At 43.7% G+C, this 21,160-nt stretch overlaps 3 protein-coding genes across 3 annotated transcripts in view; 1 reads left to right on the forward strand and 2 right to left on the reverse strand.

The window, feature by feature from the left end:
• The window catches only part of Xpnpep3 (X-prolyl aminopeptidase 3), a 55,296-nt gene extending 52,684 nt beyond the window's left edge, over window positions 1-2,612 (reverse strand). The window contains exon 1 of the mRNA XM_040752752.1: window positions 2,420-2,612. Coding sequence (XP_040608686.1) covers window positions 2,420-2,483 — 64 coding nt within the window. The 5' untranslated portion in view covers window positions 2,484-2,612. The remainder of the gene's footprint in view (window positions 1-2,419) is intronic.
• Window positions 2,613-2,886: 274 nt separating this feature from the next.
• The window catches only part of St13 (ST13 Hsp70 interacting protein), a 41,378-nt gene continuing 23,104 nt past the window's right edge, over window positions 2,887-21,160 (forward strand). The window contains exons 1-3 of the mRNA XM_040752757.1: window positions 2,887-3,213; window positions 14,490-14,547; window positions 19,796-19,868. Coding sequence (XP_040608691.1) covers window positions 3,104-3,213; window positions 14,490-14,547; window positions 19,796-19,868 — 241 coding nt within the window. The 5' untranslated portion in view covers window positions 2,887-3,103. The remainder of the gene's footprint in view (window positions 3,214-14,489; window positions 14,548-19,795; window positions 19,869-21,160) is intronic.
• On the reverse strand, window positions 6,857-9,658 carry LOC121142589 (transcription factor 7-like 1). Its single transcript, XM_040752756.1, has one exon. The coding sequence runs from the start codon at window positions 9,225-9,227 to the stop codon at window positions 7,836-7,838; it is 1,392 nt and encodes a 463-aa protein (XP_040608690.1). The 5' UTR covers window positions 9,228-9,658; the 3' UTR covers window positions 6,857-7,835.

The following is a 21,160-nucleotide window of genomic DNA, read 5'->3' on the forward strand; positions in this document are numbered from 1 at the left end:
TTCTTCCTTTATAACATTTATTCGCTATATTATATATATATATATATATAATGTATCCTTTTTTCTTTTGTATTTGAGAAATGTAATAATAGTAAATTCCAGGCATTATCAAATGCTAGTTCCAAATTCTTGTAAATTACTGTATTAAAGGGTGCAAACAAATCATCCAGCGAACACTAAAACCTATCTCCTTTGTTAAAATACTAAACTGAAAGCCAGAAACAAGTATATTAACTACTATATATGTACACACACACACACACAATTTTTGTGTTGGAATTACAGGAATGTGTAACCATATTCCATCTAATAAATCAACTAAGTGGACCTTAAATTAGCAACATTTGCAGGGTTGGGGGGTATAACTCAATAACTCAGTGGTAGAGTCTGTGCTTATTTTTGGTCAAGCTCCAGGTTCAATCCCCATCACCTACAATCAACCAACCAAAAAATAAAACAAAAAAACTACTCTCACTTCAGATATGCATGCCTTCCTCAGGTGAGAAAGTTTCTCCCTTTCTCTCTCACCCTCCCCCTCCCCTCTCTTTTTGAGACAGGGTCTCAATTATGTATCTCTGGCTGTCCTGGAACTCACTATGTAGACCAGGCTGGCCTCAAACTCAGAGATCCACCTGCCTCTGCTTCCTTAGGGCGGGGATAAAAAGAATGCACAACACTTCTTATGGCAGCCAATAGTCTTTAATATAAAACACTTGTTCTCAACCTATGGGTCATGACCCCTTTGGGGGTTGAGGGACTCTTTCCCAGGGGCCCCATATCAGATTAGATATTTATATTACGATTCATAAGAGCAAAATTATAGTTATGAAATAACAACAAAAGTAATTGTATGGTAGGGGCTCACCACATGAGGAACTGCATTAAGGGGGTCGAGGCTTAGGAAGGTTGAAAACCACTGCTCTACAGCCTTTCTAAAGGACAAACACATGCAGCTGGGGAGGAAGGTTCTGGGAGGAGGGGTGAATGATTAAAAGACATTGTATGGAAGTCTCAAAGAATTAATAAATTTTAAAAAAGAGAAACCAACACCACAGATATTCCAAGTCCTAGTCACAAGAAAGTCAAACCATGGGTAACACAATACTCACAATCAAATGCACTTCTATCTTTCCCAAGTTCCCAAATCCCTGGGTCAAGACTATAATCACTCAGACACAGTGTCATTTGTTGCTTGTCTTTCTCCCTTTTCTAGACTGTGAGCAACAGTGGGGAAGTAGAGATACAGCCACAATAACTACTAACTCAAAAGCAGCTGGAGGAAACTGCACTTTTTGGCTCACAAAATGAGAAGCTGCAAAAGGACTCTAGCTAGCAGAATTAAGACTAGACATAATCATGTAACACACATCATCCTTAATTGTGTTTCAGTTCCTTGGTCAACATCACTCCTTCATTGAGTTAAAAAACATTTAGTGGTAATATAATAAGATGCTGGACTTACTTTCCTTAGACACAACTACAATAAATTCATAAGATTTTTATGTAATTTAGTCCAGTATCTAGTCCTAACCCTGGATCAAATCAGGATTTACACGAAGCTTCAAGAACGTTAAAGATTAGGAGCAAAAAGCTAGTTCTAGTCTTGTCACAGGTCTCTGTGATTATAATTTATCAATCACATTTATTTTCATTAATTCCCATCAAAGGCACAACTACTAGGATTACAGAACAAGCTCTGTGCAATGGACAATTTAAATAGAAAGCGGATATAAAAAATTTATTTCCGCGAACCCAAGTATTACACACAAATGCCAAGACAACTTTTGATGTCAAATACCCTATTTTCTGGTTAACATTTTGCACACCTCATCTGAAATATAATCCAGTATCAGATATCCTTGCAAGATGGATGACTCATTTTTTCAGTTTAAGATTTTACGTTAATCAGATTAATTGCTCACCATACAGTACACGGAAGATTGACATTCTCCGCGCTACATTAGCTTTTCTGCTCATATAACTTTTAGGAACGTTCCCCTTACCTCCAGTACTTTGTAAACTGAACTGCACAAAACATTTGTTTCTCAGCGTTTTTTCTATCTTTTGAGCTAGCTCTCCTATGAAACCTTTGAAAACCCGATTTTACGCTGCCTTAGCGGAAACAAACGTCACTGGATATGGAGCACATTAGTCAGTGTGATGGTAAAAGGTAAAAATTCTAAATTCGAGCATCTTAGAAGGCAGTCCCTCGGGGTTCCCTTCTCTTCAGTCATTTCAGCTTCCCAGAATATCAGAACCTAAAGCCCACTTTCCCAGAGCAGTCGGTTAAAAGAAAAATCCGTGGGGGCCCAGGAGCCGACCCGTGTCCAGAACCAGGAATCAACTTCTAACTCTTCGGGCTGCTCTAGGCTTCTCCAAGGGAAGAGCCGGAGGGGACACTGGCTGGAAAGACTCTAACCTGAGAGGCAGCGGAGTCTTGCTATAACGGGAACCAGCTTGGGGGTTGAGAGCAGGGAAGGCATGGCCAACACACGCGCGTCAGGAAGAGAAAGCACAAATTGCGGGGCAAGAAGCCGCCAGCACAGCAGCGTCGCCAGGAAACCAGTTAACTGCCCTTCCCCTTCCGGCAGGCGCCGCTCGGGGGCTTTCTTTCCATAGCGGCGCAGAGCGATGACGTCACCCGACTGGGTTTTGGCGCGCCGACCCCCTAGGCTCCCCGCCCAGCCTCCAGAGGGCACCTCGTTCTGCTTAACTTCCACCTTCGCAGATTATCCTATTCCGAATGCCTCCCCGCCTCCCGCCTGAAAGCACACACGCAAGGTCCTTCATCTATCCCAGGAGCTAGGTCAGAGGAAAGACTGCGAATAAGAATGTTCAGGTCTAGGAGCAGGCACTATCACGGACAGCTGCACTTCTAGAAGGTTCTAGGCGGTGCACCCAGTCCAGAGGCAGAGGAGGAATGAGCGAGCGGAGGACCGGGGTCACGAGGCCGTTGTGGGGGAGGAGCCAGCGGCCGGGGAGGTTCTAGTCTGTTCTGCCTCGCGGCAGCCGCCCCCTTCTCCTCGATCACGTTGAGCCGCGCCCGGGCCTGGCCTTGGGCCTCCTCCGCCGCACCTCGCCTGCAGCCTCCCGCCTCCCAACCATGGATCCCCGCAAAGTGAGCGAGCTTCGGGCCTTCGTGAAGATGTGCAAGCAGGATCCGAGCGTCCTGCACGCCGAGGAAATGCGTTTTCTGAGAGAGTGGGTGGAGAGGTGAGCGCTGGGCCCCGCGGACCGTTGGGGACGGGAAGAGGCGGGAGCTGGGCCCGAGCTAGTGTGGGGCGGAGGGTCGCGGACCTAGGCCCCTTCGTGCTTCGCTCCCCAGTGGCTTTGAGAGGTTATCGGGGGATCCGGAGCTTTGGGTAATTTAGGGGTAGAAAAGCAGAGAGTAGAGCTGGGTTTGCCACAGTGTAGTCGCCAGGGGGGTGTGTTTTGGGAGAAATGAATGTGGAGGATTGTGAGGATTTGAGCACTGAAATAATGCGCGCAACCGGACAAAGCTTTTATAGAGGGGTTGATTTTTCTTTAAACTGGCGTCTTGCTTAAGTCTCCTTGACCCATATATCGTTTTAAATGCTATCTTAATAGTGGTAACTTACCTAGTCTCTAATAACTTTAACTATCTGTACTGTATTTTACAGAGATTTTAATTGCATGGAATTGTGTTGGGAATCATTTTTACCCGCCTTAGTTGTAGCGCTGCCACTTCGCACTGTAGCAAAATGATTTTTCAAAGGCTAGCATGCATGCAGGACTAGCCGGAGAATATTTGGCCTGCGTACGAGGAATTCCGTGAATAGATATTGTGCCAGCTGCTGGGAAGCAGCATTACTCGGGAATTGGTTTTCCCTTTCGTTGTTTTAGGCTCGTTGATAAAAGATTTTTAGGGCAGGACTAGAAGGAAGCTTGGAGACCATTAGAATTTGGGGAAAAGAGAACAGTGCAGGCGAGCTGTAAATCTCTAGCTGCCAGGGAGGAGGGAGATGAAGAGAAATTTAAGTCGTGCCTTCTGAATTAGGGTCAGCAGTGGGCGCTTATCAGCACTTGTAAAAATGGGGCAGGGTCTTCAGGAAAAGTGAGAATTCAGGGTCAGGTCGAACTTGTTAAGTTAATACTCAAAGAAGAGATGGGGAAAAGGTCAAGTTACATCTTTTTAATTAGAACCCCGAAACAAAACAGGCTTAGCTGTGGATGTCTGAGAGGAGCTGTGTGGAGGGAAGGACTTATGGGCTTTACTTTAAGGTTAATTATTTCTTTTGCGTATCTTCAGATGAATCAGCTTTTCTGAGAGGTCCATTTTCTGACTAGGTGATTGACAAGCCCAGTTGGATTAACTCTTTAGGGGAGGCCTCAATAAATGATATGTAATTTTTTCTTTTTAAAATTTTAATTATTTGTTGAGACAGTGTCTCACCATGTAGTTCTGCTGAGAACTTGCTTTGTAGAACAGACTGGCCTCAAATTCACAGAGATCCACCTGTCTCTGCCAAGTATTGGGATTAAAGGCTCACACACCAGCTGTTTCATGTTTTGTTATTTTATGTGTACTGAGTGTTTTGCAAGTATATGCATGCCTGAGGCCCAGGGAGGGAAGAGGAGGGCATTGGATCCCTTGGAAGTAGAGTTGTGGATATCTGTACTCCACTATTGTGGGTGCTAGGAATGCTGCCTGGGATCTTCTGTAAGAGCAGCAAATACTCTTAATCACTGAGCCATCTGTTCAGCTCCAGTATGTAATAGTGTTTTGGGCGATTTAGAATGTAGTGTCTCTCCAGGGACAGGAGGAACTCAGATTCTATTCCTTTAAGTAGGAGGAAATGGCTTTCCTAAACCAGCCTCATCAAATCTCTGATAATTCCCACGTAGGGAGGACATTTTTATATGGTGAAACTTTTTTTAGAAAGATGTATTTATTTTATATATTTTGCTTGCACTTCGATTAAGTGCACCACATGCCTTCTAGTGAAGCCAGGACTGTTGTCACAGTTGTGAGCCATCATGTGGGTGCTGGGAAATAAACTCAGGTTCTCTGGAAGAACAGTGAGTGCTCTTAAGTGGTGAGCCCTAATATATCCAACCTTCATGGAAACCCTGCTAAAGGGCAGGGCTGATGCTGCTCTCTTTCTTCTTGTTTTTGATTTTGGTTTTTCAAGATAGGGTTTCTCTGTGGCTTTGGAGGTTGTTCTGGAACTTGCTCTGTAGACCAGGCTGGTCTCGAACTCACAGAGATCCATCTGCCTCTGCCTCCCGAGTGCTGGGACTAAAGGCATGTACCACCAATGCCCAGCTGCTTCTTTCTTTTTCAAGGGTTAATAACAAGAGTTGTGGTCCACTACTGATTATGAGGGAACAGGTCCATTTTGAATGAGCATCAACCCTTGTAATATCTGTATAGCTAAGTGCTGTTTAGGAGTACAGATGAGCCCAGTGGTGGTAGCACATGCCTTTCATCCCAGCACACAGTGGCAGATGGATCTCTTGTGAGTTCATGATCACCATGGTCTTCAGAGCCAGTTTCATGACAGCCAGGGCTGTTAAGAGAAACCCTGCCTCAAAAGAGGTGTGGGGGAGGGAGGGAAGAGAGAGAGAAGAGTATAGATGAATGGCAGAAAAATTGTTTTTATAATTACTTTCTAACAGCAATCTACATATTGGAGGGGAGGCTCCTTAGCTGACAAAAGCAGGGCTGCAACTCTTCTCCAGGAAAGGAAACTTTAAACAATTCCTACTAGTGGGAGACTTGGTGCTACTTCCAGCATCCCCACCTCCAGAAAAAACAACTTGTTAGCAGGGAATTATTATGTGGGAAGAGTAGGGCCACATGTTCCTAAGTTCCCAGTTACTCTGGAGGTTGAGGCTGCGGCAGCCTGGCCAAACACAAGACCCTGATTAAGGGTCAGTCCCGATCTTTACCTCCCAAAAGAATAAAACCCTCACGTTAAAAGTTTCATTTCAAAAGGGTGAATAGGTCCTGCTTTAAGACATGAGCAATAAACTGGTGAAGTAATTTTCCATGGGGGAATTGGAACATGAGAGTATTTATTTGAACAAGCATAGTTTCAGGAAGCAAGTTAAAATATTGTTTTGTGTGGTGACATTTTTCTCATGTTAAGCCTATTATTCTCTCTGCCAATTTTATAGCTGTTCTAGGATTTGTACTTGTTAAATGAATAGAACTCTTAAGAATTTATTATTGTAACTTTATTAAAACAATGGAAACAAATCCTAGTTTGTAGGCCTAGTGGTGTACCTGTGTAACATGTCTTTCAGCTCTGGTGCATACCCTCCAACAATTCTTTTTTTTTTTTTTTTATCCATTTATTATGAATACAACATCCTGCCTCTATGTATGCCAGCAGGCCAGGAGAGGGCACCAGATGGCATTACGGATGGTTGTGAGCCACCATGTGGTTGCTGGGAATTGAACTCAGGACCTCTGGAAGAGCAGTCAGTGCTCTTAACCTCTGAGCCATCTCTCCAGCCCCACCCTCCAACAATTCTGATATTTGTTTTTTTTAAATCTTTGCTTTCTCAAAAACAAGAAACCCACGAGTTTCCATTACACAATCGTTAGGACTAAGAGTTGAGGACTGGGTTTTAGTGCTTTTCCCTGATAAACAGCTTGTTAACCTAAAGCTGAAGGTATTTCTCTTCTTTGATCCGCTCATATCTTGTTAAAGGAAGGGTCCCCAAATAAACAAATTGTTACTAAAATTCTAGGTGTAACAGGCATACCAAAGGTTTTGTTTTCCCTCATTCCTCCTAGGGAGGAAGAGGGGACGATAAAAAAGTTAAAAACATTTTTTTTTCAAGACAGGGTTTTTTTCTTTTTTTTTTTTTTTTTTTTTTTTTTGTCTTGCAACTGTAATTTTATTTTCTTTTGTGAAAATAGACTGGGAGTTTAAATTGCTCCAAAAAAACCATGAAAACGAAATGAAATACACACAGAAGCTTGTGAGGTGATGGGGGGAGGGGCAGAGGGTCTTAACAACTTCCACAGATTGTACTAGCACGTACGACTGAGGTGACAGGAGCCAGACATCAAGGACTGGGTCCTGCCTGCCACTCTGAGACTGCGAGGCGGGAAAATTCAACTGGGCACCAAGACGAACATAGACTTCTTGGAGGCACCTTGAGTCCCTTTAAATGCAGGGGTGGGGGGGGCGTTTCAGAGGAAGGACCTCTTTCCCCACCACAAGCTGGAGGCTGGCCCATTGGGGCCCAAAGAGAGAGGGGGGGATGCTGGTGGGAACGACCAGGCCAAGATGTCATCACACACGGTTATGGCCTTACGCTGGGCAGAGGTCAAAGGGGGCATGGATGGTGTTGAACACATTAACAAAAACTTGAGCAAGGGAACAGGAGTGGCCCGGAAGAAGGAGAGCCAGGCTAGAACTCCGGGCCAGGCAAGGCTGCAGATGCAGCAGGGAGCCAGGGCAGGTGGGGGCTGGTGAGGACAAGGAGGGCAGAAAGTCAGGAAGAGAAGAGGTAGAGAGGCGGCTTCTGCCCAGGTAAACCCACCACAGCGCACGGGGAGAGCGCAACACACTGCTTTTCAGTGCTTTCTTGTGAAGATGGGCGGGGCGGGGGAGGGGGCGAGGAAGGTTTTGTTGGTTTTTTTTCTTTTCTTTTTTTTTTCTCTTTTTAAAAAAAAGCCTGAAGATCAGCTACTGGTTACATCTACACTTGTAAAGCACTGCGGTTACCAGTCACTTTACAGAACAGTCCAGAGTGGTCAAATATTGACCAATAATGTTTCCTTTCCACCCCCCTCCTCTCGTCTGAACCATTACTACTTGGAGTCCCGAGACAGCCTTCATAGAACAGGGGGCAGCTTAGTGGGCAGACTTGGTGACCAAGGAGAGAGGCTGGGCTTGCAGCACGGGAAGGGCCTGATGGGCATGGAGAGGGGCTGGGAAGGAAGCGGGAGAGGCCAGCAGGGCAGTGGGCACGGAGCCCAGGGGCAGAGGCCTGGATAGGAGTGGGGGCTGGCTGCCCATCTGGCTGGAGTTGCTGGCTGCGGCCTTAGCTGACAGGAAGGCAGCTGAATGGAGAGCCAGCTGGGCTCGGGTCTCCGGTTTGGTGGTGAGGGACAGGGGCTGGGCTTGCTCGGAGTGGGTGGCTGCAGGGGCAGCTGGAGAGGCCAAGGCTGCGGAGGGAGTTGCTGGGGAGTCCAGCGTGCTGCCATGGGAAGAGGCAGGGCTATCGCAGGGCTTCTCCGGGGGCAGGTACTGAATACATGGCTTCTTGCTCTTAGAGGCCAGAGCACCCTCTGCCTCTTGAATCTGCTGCTGTGACTGTGTCTGTGACAGCTGCTTTTCCCTCTTCCTCTTCTTTTTCTTACCGTAGTTGTCCCGGGCTGACCAGGTTGGGTAGAGCTGTGCGTGAAGCTGCCGCTCTTTCCGGGCAAGCTCATAGTATTTGGCCTGTTCTTCTCTAGACAAGTTGTGCCACTTTCTTCCCAGGATTTGGTTAATGGCGGCACTTTCCTTCAGGGTGCACTCGGCCACCACCTTGGCCCTCATCTCCTTCATATACAACATGAAGGCATTCAGAGGCTTTTTCACATGAGGCTTCTTCTCCTCCTCCTTTTTCACCGTAACGGGGGATTTTGCACTCACTGCAGGGCTCAGGCTGGGGGGTGCTGGTTCCTGCTTCACAATGGGGGAGACGATGGCAGGGTGGGGGATTCCTGAGGTGGGCAGGCCAGGATGGGCAGGGGCCACCATGTGTGGGGAGAACCGACTTGAGACCAGGCTGGACATTGAGGCGTTCATGGCAAGGGCAGGGTAAGGATGCCGGAAACCACCAGGAGGGAGCGAGTACATGGGCTGTCCTTGCTGTGGGACAAGCCAGCCGAGGGGATGGGGGATTTGTCCGACAGCTCCTGGAGACAGTGGGTAATACGGTGACAGCTCGGATGGATGAGGGGGCCGGGGGATTCCTGTCTTTGGATCGATCTCCGGGGAGAGATGTGTGGGAGGGGAAGCAGGGGAGAAGTGGTCGTTGCTGTAGGTGATGAGGGGTGTCAACGGGTGCATGTGATGCGGGTGCTGAACAACAGGAACTTTGTTGGACAAGTGTGCTGGAGACGGTGATCTTGTGTCCTTGACTGTAGCACTGGAGGGGACATCGAGGAGGGGCCATTTCATCTGCAGGTAGGTGCGCGCTCCACCAGGAGACAGGGGTCCATTGGAGAGGTACGGGCTGCTCAGGTCCGGAATCATCAGGAAGGGGTACCCAGGATACGCAGGTCCCTTAAAGAAAGCGCCGTCCTGGGGCCTTCTCACTTCAGCGAAATAGTCGCGCGGCTTCTGGAAAGCGTCCCGGGCGGGCTGCGGGCGCCTCTCCGCCTCCGAGTCCTAGCTGCTGCTCTGATTCTCCGATTCGTTGACCAGGGACGACTTGACCTCATCCAGGTCCCGCTGCGCCGAAGCGCTGTCGCTGCTTGGCTCTTGCTCTTCGCCCCCTTCGTCCTGGAAGGGGATCAGCTCGTCGTTCGCTCCGAGGTCGTCCCCTCCGCTGGTTGCCCCGGCTCCGGAGCCACCGCCTCCCCCGCCGGCGCCGCCACCGCGGCCACCACCGAGCTGGGGCATGGTGGGGCCACGGGCCGGGGCCGCTGCGCTCGGAGCCCCGCGCCCTGCCTGGCCCGGCCCGGCGCCCCTCCCCGACAGGGTTTTTTTCTGTGTAGCCCTGGTTGTCCTAGAGCAGACTCTGTATAAATTTAGTCTGTGAACAATGGCTGCATTTACACTGTACTATTTTCAACATTTTAAATTTGAGTGGACACTGACTATATGGAAAAAGAGAACTCTAAAGTGGTTTAATCTATGTTAATAACAATATAATTAATAACATGTTATTAACATAATAGAATTATTTTATTTTGAGACAAGAGTTGCACTATGTAACTTTGACTGCCCTGGAACTCAGTCTGTAGACCAGGCTGGCCTCAAACTCACAGAGATCCACTTGTCTCTGCCTCCCGTGTGTTGGGATTAAAGGTGTGCACCACCCTTGCCTGGTAACTATGATTATTCCTGTATCTAGCAATCTCTGTATTTAGCCCAATTTACAATGACTGACAAGAATGCAGAGAAGAGCCGGGCAATGGTGGGACACGCCTTTAATCCCAGCACCCAGGAGGCAAAGGCAGGCGCACCTCTCTGAGTTTCTAGACTGGCCTGGTCTACAAGAGCTAGTTCCAGGACAGCCTCCAAAGCCACAGAGAAACTCCCTCCCCCCCAAAAAAAAGAATGCATCAAAGAAAGAAATAATAATACACTCAGTTAAAATGATCATGTATACAAAAATGAGTTTTCAGTGCTGGGAACATAATCTAGAGCACACTAGGCAAGTACTCTACCAACTGTGTCAGACGCCCACCCAAAAGTGGTAGTTTCAAGTTAGAGTGAAATAAAGATAAACTAGATGCTGGATGTGAGTGACACACATCCTTAATGCCACCATCTGGCAGGTAGAGGCAGGTGGATCTCTGAGTTTGAGGGTAGCTTGGTCCACATAGTGAGCTCCAGGTCAGTGAAGGCTAGTGAGACTCTGTCTTCAAAAAAAAAAAAGTTAAAGAAATAGAACTAACTGAATTCACAGTAATAGCGTGAATCCAGGTAGACTGTCCTTTTCAACAAACACGTTTTGCAATACTTTTGTTCTGCTCTTTTTTGAGAGGGTACCGTTGTCTGATACCGCATTCTCCCATTACTTTATCTTTGTGTCTTATACCTACTTTAATCATTGCACTTGATGATAATTAAGTCCCCTAGATATGTCTTCATGTTCTACTATGTAGCACAGTTCACAGAACATGGCATTGAGTAATCATTTGAACATGGATAGAATGCATTTCTACCCTCAGTACACAATTTAGAGTGTAACACCCCCGTGTTTGTACATATGCTTAAATAATAGCTCAAAGCAGATTTTTAACTCTCAAGAGAATTAGGAATGAAGCTTTGTGTGATCATATTTGAGGAAGAGTTCTTACCCATCCTGCCTGATGGATTATTAAAGACAACAACAAAAAGCCCTGTGCTTAAAGAGTCCAAATGTTGACTTTTTGCAGGAAGCTAGCTTATTCTAAGTTTTGGAACATTGAGAATATTGATAATAATCTACATGTAAAATTGGTTCAGATTTGAATAGTGAACTGCAGTTTGTAATGTGAGAAACATGAGGTATAGCTTATGAAAAAAATTTCTGTTTCTCTAAGCTTTTTTTTATTTTGAAACAATTTCTGGTTCAAAATTGATTACAACATGTTCAGTCCCATTGAGTATTTGTTTCCTACTAATAATGACAGTCTACAATACAACCGCTTCATTTTCATTCTAAACCTTTCAGTTTTACCTTGGCTTTCATGATTTTGACAATTTGAGTATTAAAAGCCAGATACTTTAGCATTTCCCTCAATTTGGATTTGTCTGAGCTTTTCTGAGAATTAGATTTCTTGGCAGGGCTCTCACTTCCCAGAGTTAAACTGTTGTAACTGTGTTTGGATGTCACCCTACATTCCTGACACTGCAGTTTGGAATTTAGGAAAAACACAGCATAAGAAGCACTGTGTCTTCATTAAAATTTAACTTCAAAGAGCCAGTGTTTAGTTACTGTGTACCTTTGAACACATTTAATGTAGAAATGTTTGAGGTGTTTATATGCTTGTTCCTTATTAAATTATTTTGCTTTCCTGAATTGGAAATTAAGACATTTTGCATCATGCAATTTTAAAAAAAATTTTTCTGTTTTTGTTGTTGTTGTTGGTCTTTTTTTTTTTTTTTTTTAAACAAGATAGGGTTTCTCTGTATTGTTTTGGAGGCTGTCGGTCCAGCCTGGCCTTGAACTCACAGAGATCCGCCTGCCTCTGCCTCCCAAGTGCTGGGATTAAAGGCGTGCGCCACCACCGCCCGGCCTGTTTTGTTTTGTTTTGTTTTTAAGACAGGGTTTCTGTGTGTATAACCTGGAACGAATTCTGTGGACCAGGCTGGCCTTGAACTCACAGAGATCCGCCTGCCTCTGCTTCCTGAGTGCTGGGATTAAAGACTTTTGCCACTCCTCCCACCCATCACTCTATGATCTTTTGTCATACAGCAACCATTATTTACTGAGTAATGGAAGGGTGTGTGTGTGTAATTAAAACAGAAAAAAATACACATTTTTTTTTCTTCGAGACAGGGTTTCTCTATAGCTTTGGAGGCTGTCTTAGAATGCATGAAGTAGACCAGGCTGACCTCAACTTCATAGAGATCTGCCTGTCTCTGCCTCCCCAGTGCTGGGATTCAAGGTGTATGCTGCCACCAACCTGGCCACATTTTTTCCTTGATTGGTGATCCTTAAAAAGAAATGTCAAATTTGGTTGAAAATGGCAACATACACACTTGGAATCTGTCTTAACAAATAAAACCAGGGGCAGGGGAGATGCAATGGGTGTTAGGAGTATTGATTGCTTTCCTGAGTACCCAGGTATAGTTTCCTGAGTACCCATGTCATTGCTCGCAACTGTGTCATTCTAGTCCCAAAGGATCTGACACCCTCTTCTGGCTTCCAGGGGAACCAGTCATGCACTTGGTGCACATACATACATGCAGACAAGCACTTATACACAAAATAAAAACAAATGTTTTCACTAGAATTGCAGAGTTGTGGGCTGCCATGTTAGTATTGAGAACTGAACCCAGGGTCCTTGCAAGCGTGCTTATCCACTGACCCTTTTCTCAAGCACCTAAACTTTTTTTTTTAAGGAAAAGCAAAACCATTTTTTAAAAAAAATTTCCATTTGCTGCTTTGCATTTGAACTTGTTTCATGTTGGGTTTATTAAGAGAGATTAAGGCATGCCACAGATTTAGAAAAGGTATTTGTAACATATGCAACTGACACAGGCTCATGGCCAGAATATTTTTTAAAAGGCCCATGAATAAGACAATGTAATGAAAACCTGGACGAGAGTTGAACAATATAAAACTGGGTCTTCAGATGGCCAAGATAATATATGAAAGGGGACTTAATGCAATGAAATGTTACCATATACCCACAAAGCTTAGAAATTTTGCATGGGTAATAGCAAAGTTTAGGATTGAATAACTACAATTTTTCATGCATTGTTGATAACTAGTGTTACTGATGCTCATCTAAATTCAACTTCAATATATACTTTACATCCAAATTCTACCAGTGGGAAGGAATGTAAATGTCATGAAAGAAAGGGGGACGGATAACATGGCTCAGCAGGCAGAAGTGCTTGCTTGCTGTCTGAACCTGACGACCTGGGTTGATTCTAGGATTCCATCTTGGAAGAAACCTGACTCCTTGACATCTTCTCAAGTCCATTTGTACACTTGCATTTTGACACAACACATAATAACAAAAATAAAAGATGTAAAAAAGAAATGACAAGGGGCTGGAGAGATGACTCAGAGGTTAAGAGCACTGGCTGCTCTTTTAGAGGTCCTGAGTTCAATTCCCAGCACCCACATGGTGGCTCACAACCATCTGTAATGAGGTCTGGTGCCCTCTTCTGGCCTGCAGGCAGACATGCAGGCAGAGCACTGTATAATAAACATCTTTAAAAATGACAGTTAAGGGTCTTTAGTTTTACATGTCACTAAATTCTTAAATTGCTTTTGTTTCTGCTGGTTTTCACCCATCACCCACTTAGGCATTCTGCTATTGACTCCTGAGTCGATAGCAAACACAGCATGTAAGCTTATTCTTTTGTGGTCTTTTCTCCTTTGAATGATATTATTTTTGTATTATCCTAGACTAAGTCGATAGCAAACACAGCATGTAAGCTTACTCTTTTGTGGTCTTTTCTCCTTTGAATGTTATTATTTTTGTATTATCCTAGACTGATTGAGAATCAGGACTTTGCAAAGAACCAAGTGGTCCTGGCATGCTAAGCAGTCACTTTACCACTCAGCTCCTGACGTACTCTTGCCAAATGTCAATCTCAAAAATTGCCACGCACACATGCACGCCATACCTCTAAGTTTCTGAGCTAATGACTTAGGAAATGATTTTTTTGTTGTTGTTTTTGCTTTTTCTCTGTGGCTTTGGAGGCTGTCCTGGAACTAGGTCTTATAGACCAGGCAGGTCTGGAACTCACAGAGATCCGCCTGCCTCTGCCTCCCAAGTGCTGGGATTAAAGGCGTGTGCCACCAACGCCCAGTGGAAATGATTTTATTGTTGTGTATTTACTTATTTCTGCCTTTTGTTTTTCCTTTGGGAATGGGTACTGAGAGCTATAATAGTTTATTAGGCTCATAAGAGATAGGGGAAAGGTTTTATTAATTAGTGTGCCCAAAACAATTTGAAGTTGACAGACTTACTCGTAACAAAGCATTACTATTAATTGAGAGTGTACTCTTCTAAGCTTTGAAAGGCTATCAAAACATTAAGCCTTTTTTTAAGTATAAGTTTGTTGCTTTTTAGTGAACTCATGGTGAATATTCTAAACAAATGTCTTTTTTCTTATTTTAAGCATGGGAGGTAAAGTACCACCTGCTACTCATAAAGTTAAGTCAGAAGACAATGTTAAGGTAAGTTCAAATTTCTTTACTTTGTTTAGGGATAAGACACTATTTTTTAACAGGTGTGGGTTTTTTGTTTTTAACTGCTGTTCACAAGTTTTATTACTCCTAATGTTCCCACTTGGAGTATGATCTTTTAAATTTGTTGCCTTTGAAGAGTTTCTCTTAGATAAATCTGAAAACAGATTTAAAACTGAGGATTTGGAGTTGGATGCCAGCTGTTTCAGAATAATGTCACCTGTGTAAATAGCAAACTCTGTACTTGTCTTCCTTGTCTCTTTAGTAGCAGCAAGAGGAAATAAATACCTCTGAGCGTTCTCATTTCTTCCTCCTTGCTACCTGAGGAGAGATTGTCGAGGATGAAGAATTGGATTCTGGTTTTGCTTTAGCACACTTAGCAGAATGGCATGCAGGATCAGGGGAGGTTGCCCATGGTGGAAGTTTGGATATGAGGGGCCAAATAGCACGTAGCATATCCTTCAGTAGCTTTTATTTCTTCTGTACTGAGAGTTTTTTTCTTCCCAAGTTTTGTAGTTGTCTTAAAGACTTGATTTGTATAAGAAAATAGAAGTTATAACCCAGGTGTGATGATAGATGCTTGTAATTTTTGAGACAGGCAAGTAGATTGAAAATTTAGGTCATCTTGGGTTATGTGATGAGCTGTAGGCCATTCTAGATTACTAGAGAGACCTCCCCCCCTCCCCAAGAAAAGAAAAACAAAATCTCTCAAGATGGCTCAGTTTTTAAAACACTTGCTGTACTTCTTACATGAGGGCCCGGCCCATACTTAAAATCCTGGGTGTGCGTGGTGGTGGTGGTGGTGGTGCACACCTTTAATCCCAGCACTCAGGAGGCAGAGAGGCAGGCAGATCTCTTGATTTTTGAGGCTAGCTTTGTCTATAGAGCAAATTCCAAGACAGGGCTACACACAGAGACCTGTCTTAAACCCCCCTACCTCCGCCTCCCAAAAAGATCTGGATATAGTGGCTTTCTGTTACTGTTGTGAATGTCATGACAAGAAACAACTTGGGGGGAAAGGGTTTATTTCAGCTGATCGGTTACAGTCCATCATAAAGGGAAGCAGGACAGGAGCTCAGGGTGGGGACCTGGAGGTGGAAACTGAAGCAGACACTATGGAGGAATGATGCTTTTTGTAGATTGCTTAGAAACAGCCTAAACCCACCTACCTAGAGTTGGTACCTCCCACAGTTGGCTGGACCCTCCTACACCAATTAACAATTAAGAAAATGTTTCACAGATAAGGCTGCAGGTCAGTCTGGTCTGGTTAATTCAAGTGAGGCTCTCACTTGTGTCAAGTTCACAGGTAAAGCCAACTCCCGTTTCACCCCTTGTCAACCTTGACAAGCATGATTTTAAACAATGACCGTTCTTTCTTGTGTCCAAGGTCTTATATTAATATAAAATGTAAAACTTTAAAAATCCCATAGTTTTTAGTAATTCCGATGCTCTTAAAGTTCAATGTAAAGCTGTGTGTGGTGGCTGTACTTGTGGCATTAATTTCTGTCCTAGTTTGCTTTCTGTTGGCCAGAAGCATGGGTTTGTTGTTGTGGTGGATCTGACCAAGTTGGTTTGGGTATCAGACTGCGGACAAATTTGGTACTTTGAGCTGGAAAAGCTGTGTAGTGTTTAGTATTGTATGAAAGCCAGGAAGATAAGAAATACCAGGGCAGAAGTTTAAGACAGAATGGGAAAATGCTGTTTAACTGACTCAGCCCCTTTATATATGTATATATGACAAAGTCGTATTGTGTAGCTCTGGTTGGCCTGTAACTATGTATAGATAGTAGACCGACCTCAGACTCACAGAGAACAGCCTGCTTGGGGTTAAAGGTGTTCCCCCTCCCCCCCTCTTCTTTCTGGTTTTTCAAGACTGGGTTTCTCTGTGGCTTTGGAGGCTGTCCTAGAACCAGCTCTTGTAGACTAGGCTGGTCTTGAACTCACAGAGATCTGCCTGCCTCTGCCTCCCAAATGCTGGGTTTAAAGGCGTGCGCCACCCCGCCTGGCTTAGCTCCTTTTCTTATACAGTTCAGGCCTACCTGCCTAGGGAGTAGTATTGCCCACAGTGGTCTAGCCTCTCCTACATTAATTATTAAATATGAAGGTGCTTCACAGATATAACTATAGGCCATTCTGACCTGGGCAGTACTTCACTTGAGGGTTCCTCTTTCCAGATGATCCTCGGTTTGTATCAGTTTGATGAAGTTTTTTGTGACAGTGGCATTACTCCTTTAAATTTAGGGATGGGTAGGTAGTCAGGCAAATCTCTGCAGCTCACTGACACTTGTTTGATCATGGGTACTGTCACAGTTACTTTTCTCTTGCTGTGAAGAGATACCATGACTGAGACAACTTATAGAAGAGTTCATTGAGTTCTTGTAGTTCCAGAGGGTTAGAGTCCGTGAACATGGCAGGGAGCATGGTGCTGGATCAGTAACCGAGAATTGACCTCTTGATCCACAAGCACAAGGCAGAGAAAGCTAATTGGGAATGGCATAGGCTTTTGAAACCTCAGAGCCAGTTGCTAATGATACACCTCCTCCAGCAACCTATTAATCCTTCCCAAACAGTTCCACTGAATAAGTACCAAGCATTCAAATATATTAGATCCCAGGACCCATTCTCATTCAAGATACCACAGACAGATTGCACATACAAACACTAGACATGAAAAGGTTTCTGTATATGTGTATATATATGAAAAGGTGAAAGAAACATTTAGTTGAGTGACCCTGTTTCACAAATAAAGTGGAGAGTTACTAATAAAGACACCCAACATCTTTTGGCCTCTATGTTAATGTAATCTGCGCACACATGAATATAAATGTACATATACCACCCTCTATATCTGTGTGCCCTGGATTGGAATTGTAACCCAAATTGGGTGTAGTGGTGTGCACCTATTATCTCAGCATTTGTGGGGTTAAAGCAGGATAATTGTAAGTTTGACACCAATGTGGGCTGTATTTGGAGGCTACCTTAGTCACTATTCTGTTGCTGTGAAGAAATAGCAATACCAAGGCAACTCTTATAAAGGAAAGCATTTAATTGAGGGCTTGCTTACAGTTTCAGAGGCCTGTTATTATCATGGCAGGAAGCTTGGCTGTAGGCAAGGCACAGAAGCAGTAGCTGAGGCCTACATCCTGCTCTGCAGACAGAAGGAGACACTGGGCTTAGGCTTTTGAAACCTCAAAGCCTCCCACACTCCAGTGATATACTTCTTCCAACAAGGACTTTCAGATAGTGCTACTCACTGATGACTAAGCATCCAAATATGAGCCTATGGGAGCTACTCTTTTTTGTTTTTGTTTTTTCGAGACAGGGTTTCTCTGTATTGTTTGGAGGCCGTCCTGGAACTAGCTCTGTAGACCAGGCTGTCCTCGAACTCACAGAGATCCGCCTGCCTCTGCCTCCCGAGTGCTGGGATTAAAGGCGTGTGCCACCAATGCCCGGCTGGGAGCCACTCTTAATTCAAATCAACATACTATCTCAAAAAACAAAAATTCCAATGATAGAACTGTATGCTAACATAACAATTTGTACATTTGTTATTCAACAAATATTTTAGAATTATAGTAGATATCTTACCTGCTGAGCCATTTTGCCTTCTTTTGGGGGGGGGAGGGAGACAATCATGCTATGTATCCTGGGCAGACCTGGAAATTTTGTAGATCAGGCTGGGATTAGATATTAAAGGTATATGCCACTATTCCTGACCTAACTTTGATTTTTGTAAGATTGAAAGAGGGAAGGAACAAAGAAAAGTACAGTTTACTGACAGTTGGATACGTAGATACAGGTTAGCTGGTAGTGATATTTTCTCAAATATATATAGCCTCAGTAAAGGAGAAGGCAGTGCCAATTTATCTTTTGTCCTCTTGTATCAGAGTAGATACGGTGCAGGAGGGTGGGAAGGCAATGTGCTTTCCATTATGTTCTCTTTTCAATTCCTTTTAATTTCTTCGTGTGTTACAATTCTACAGATGCTTTCTTTTCAGTTTAGCAACCCTTGAAAACTGAATTGTTCAGGATATATTTGGCATTAAAATACACAATCCCAGCACTCAGGAGGCAGAGGCAGGCAGATCTCTTGAGTTCAAGGCCAGCCTGGTCTACAGAGAAAGTTCAGGATAACCAGGGCTACACAGAGAAACCTGTCTCAAAAAATAAAAAAACCCCACAACAATAACAACAACAACCCCCCAATTTCAGATCTCTGTGAGTTTGAGACCAGCCTGGTCTACAAAGAGCTAGTTCCAGACCAGCCTCCAAAGCCACAAAAAAACAACAAAAAGCCGGGTGTTGGTGGCGCACGCCTTTAATTCCAGCACTCGGGAGGCAGAGGCAGGCGGATCTCTGTGAGTTCGAGGACAGCCTGGTCTACAGAGTGAGTTCCAGGACAGCCTGCAAAACCACAGAGAAACCCTGTCTCAAAAAAAAAAAAAAAAACCAACAACAACAACAAAAAAAAAAAGAACATAAATTTTGCTGGGTGGTGGTGTTGTATGCCTTTAATTAATCCTAGCACTTAGAAGGCAGAGGCAGGCGGATTTCTGTGAGTTCTAGACCAACCTGGTCTGCAAAAGCTAGTTTCACAGAGAAACCCTGTCTTGAAAAACCAAAACCAACCAAACAAATAAAAAAACCCAAAACCCACAATTTGAAGATGTGCTCCCTTTTGCATACAGTCTTAATGTTTCCCAGACTGACCTCAAACTCCTGTTCTCAAATGGTCCTACTGTCTTCTCTGTTTTAGTCTTTTTACCATTAGTCACAAATAGTGTGGTTTATTTTGCATGAAATATTAATATTTTTCATGTTGTTTTCTGAGGCAGAGTGTAATGCAATGTAAGCTGGCCTCATAAACTCCTGATCCTCAGCTATGCCCTAAAGCTATCGTTATAGACTGGAGTTACCAGGTACAGCCGTGATATTAGATTATGGAGAGTCATAGCGTACAGTACCTGTGAAAGTGTGCTGCCTGGTGTGTAATATGTGAATTGTATTTGCTTTTTAAAGGCAGTTTAAATTCTAAAATGCCTTATCTTAAAGATGTGGATAGGGTACCAGACCTATATAGTTAATTAGAAATGAGAAAAAAAAGGATACTTAACTGAAATATATAGTATATTTGAATAAGGTATAAGTTTATATGTGTATATGTTTTATATGTGTGCACAAACACATAAAACGTTATGTTTTTAAGTTCTGACAGCACCATTTAATTTTCCTCTGCTAGGAAGAAAAAAGAGATGACAAGACAGAGGAAAACATAAAGACAGAAGAACCATCAAGTGAGGAGAGTGATCTAGGTGAGCGCTTGCTAACATGTCAGATAACGTCGGTGACTCAGTCCTGTAGTGGTGTCTTTGTTTAGCAGTTCGTTTTTGATGCTGCATCTCGGCTTGTAGCCCAGGATGATCTGGAACTGTATATCACAGGTGACCTGGACTTTAAGGCAGTCTTGCCTCGGTGTCAGGTAGCTGGTTTTATTTACTAGTTTGGTTATAATATTGACCTACAGACTTTTTCCTGTGTTTTACAGAATTTGTCTATACCTGATTTTAAAGTTAGTTTTATTAAAATGAAATAGTATTTTGTTGTTAGGTCCATTTATTCTCTATAACTTGTATTGTCTGCATAAATGTCTTTAAAAGCATTGTAGTACATCTTTGGAAAAAATTTGAGAAGCTTACTAATTTGCTAACGGGGAAGGTTTTGTGGAGGTCAGAGAACAACTTTTTTTTCTAAGATTTTATTTATTATGTATATATACAGTGTTCTGTCTGCATGTATGGCAGCTGGTCAGAAGAGGGCACCAAATCTCATTGTGAGCCACCATGTGGATGCTGGGAATTGAACTCAGGACCTCTGGAAGAAGGCCAATGCTCTTAACTGCTGAGCCAGCTCTCCAGCCCCCTCCCCCAAGATGGCAATTCATGGGAGTTATTTTTCTCTTTCACCGAGTGAATTTCTAGGGGAGGAACTCAGGTTCAGGCTTTGGAGTAAGACCTGCTGAGTCATCTCTCCGGCCCAAAGTCTTTCCCAAGTGAATTTTGGAGACTGACTAAATCAGTGGTGTGTTTTTATGTAATACCCTGTGCACATTACTACAATAACTATCTGATTTGGCCCAAGTAGTAGTCTCTCTCGCTTTTTTTTTTAAGTTTTCATTTGTGTACAGGTGTCTGCATATGGGTCTCTATACCATATGTATACCTGTTGGCTCTCAGAAGCCAGAAGACATCAAATCCCCTGGAATTGGAGTAAATGGATGGTTGTGAGTCATCACATGGGTGCTGGGACCTCTGGAAGAAGGCCAGTGCTCTTAACCACAGAGCCATCTCTCCAGCATACCCCTAAGTAGTAGGCTTACCTACTAATAGTTACTAGTAATTATTTTTAACAGGCAAGTATTTTGTAAAGATTTAGAGTTCAAGTTAAACTAGCTCATGTTATAGTAGCAACTAGTTCATTGTCTTTCTGAGGTGTTTATAATATCTACAATGTCCAACACACTAGGCAAGTTCATCTGATTTTAATAGTTTCAAGTAAGTAGTGGCTATATCACACTTTTTATTTAGGTTTTAATTTCATGTTTTTA

This window comes from Mesocricetus auratus, unplaced genomic scaffold (assembly GCF_017639785.1).
Source record: "Mesocricetus auratus isolate SY011 unplaced genomic scaffold, BCM_Maur_2.0 Super-Scaffold_100010, whole genome shotgun sequence".
NCBI classification, from domain to species: Eukaryota; Metazoa; Chordata; class Mammalia; order Rodentia; family Cricetidae; genus Mesocricetus; species Mesocricetus auratus.

Coding starts and splice junctions, on each gene's coding strand:
- LOC121142589 (XM_040752756.1), bottom strand. CDS start 9,227: ATGATTCCGGACCTGAGCAGCCCGTACCTCTCCAATGGACCCCTGTCT.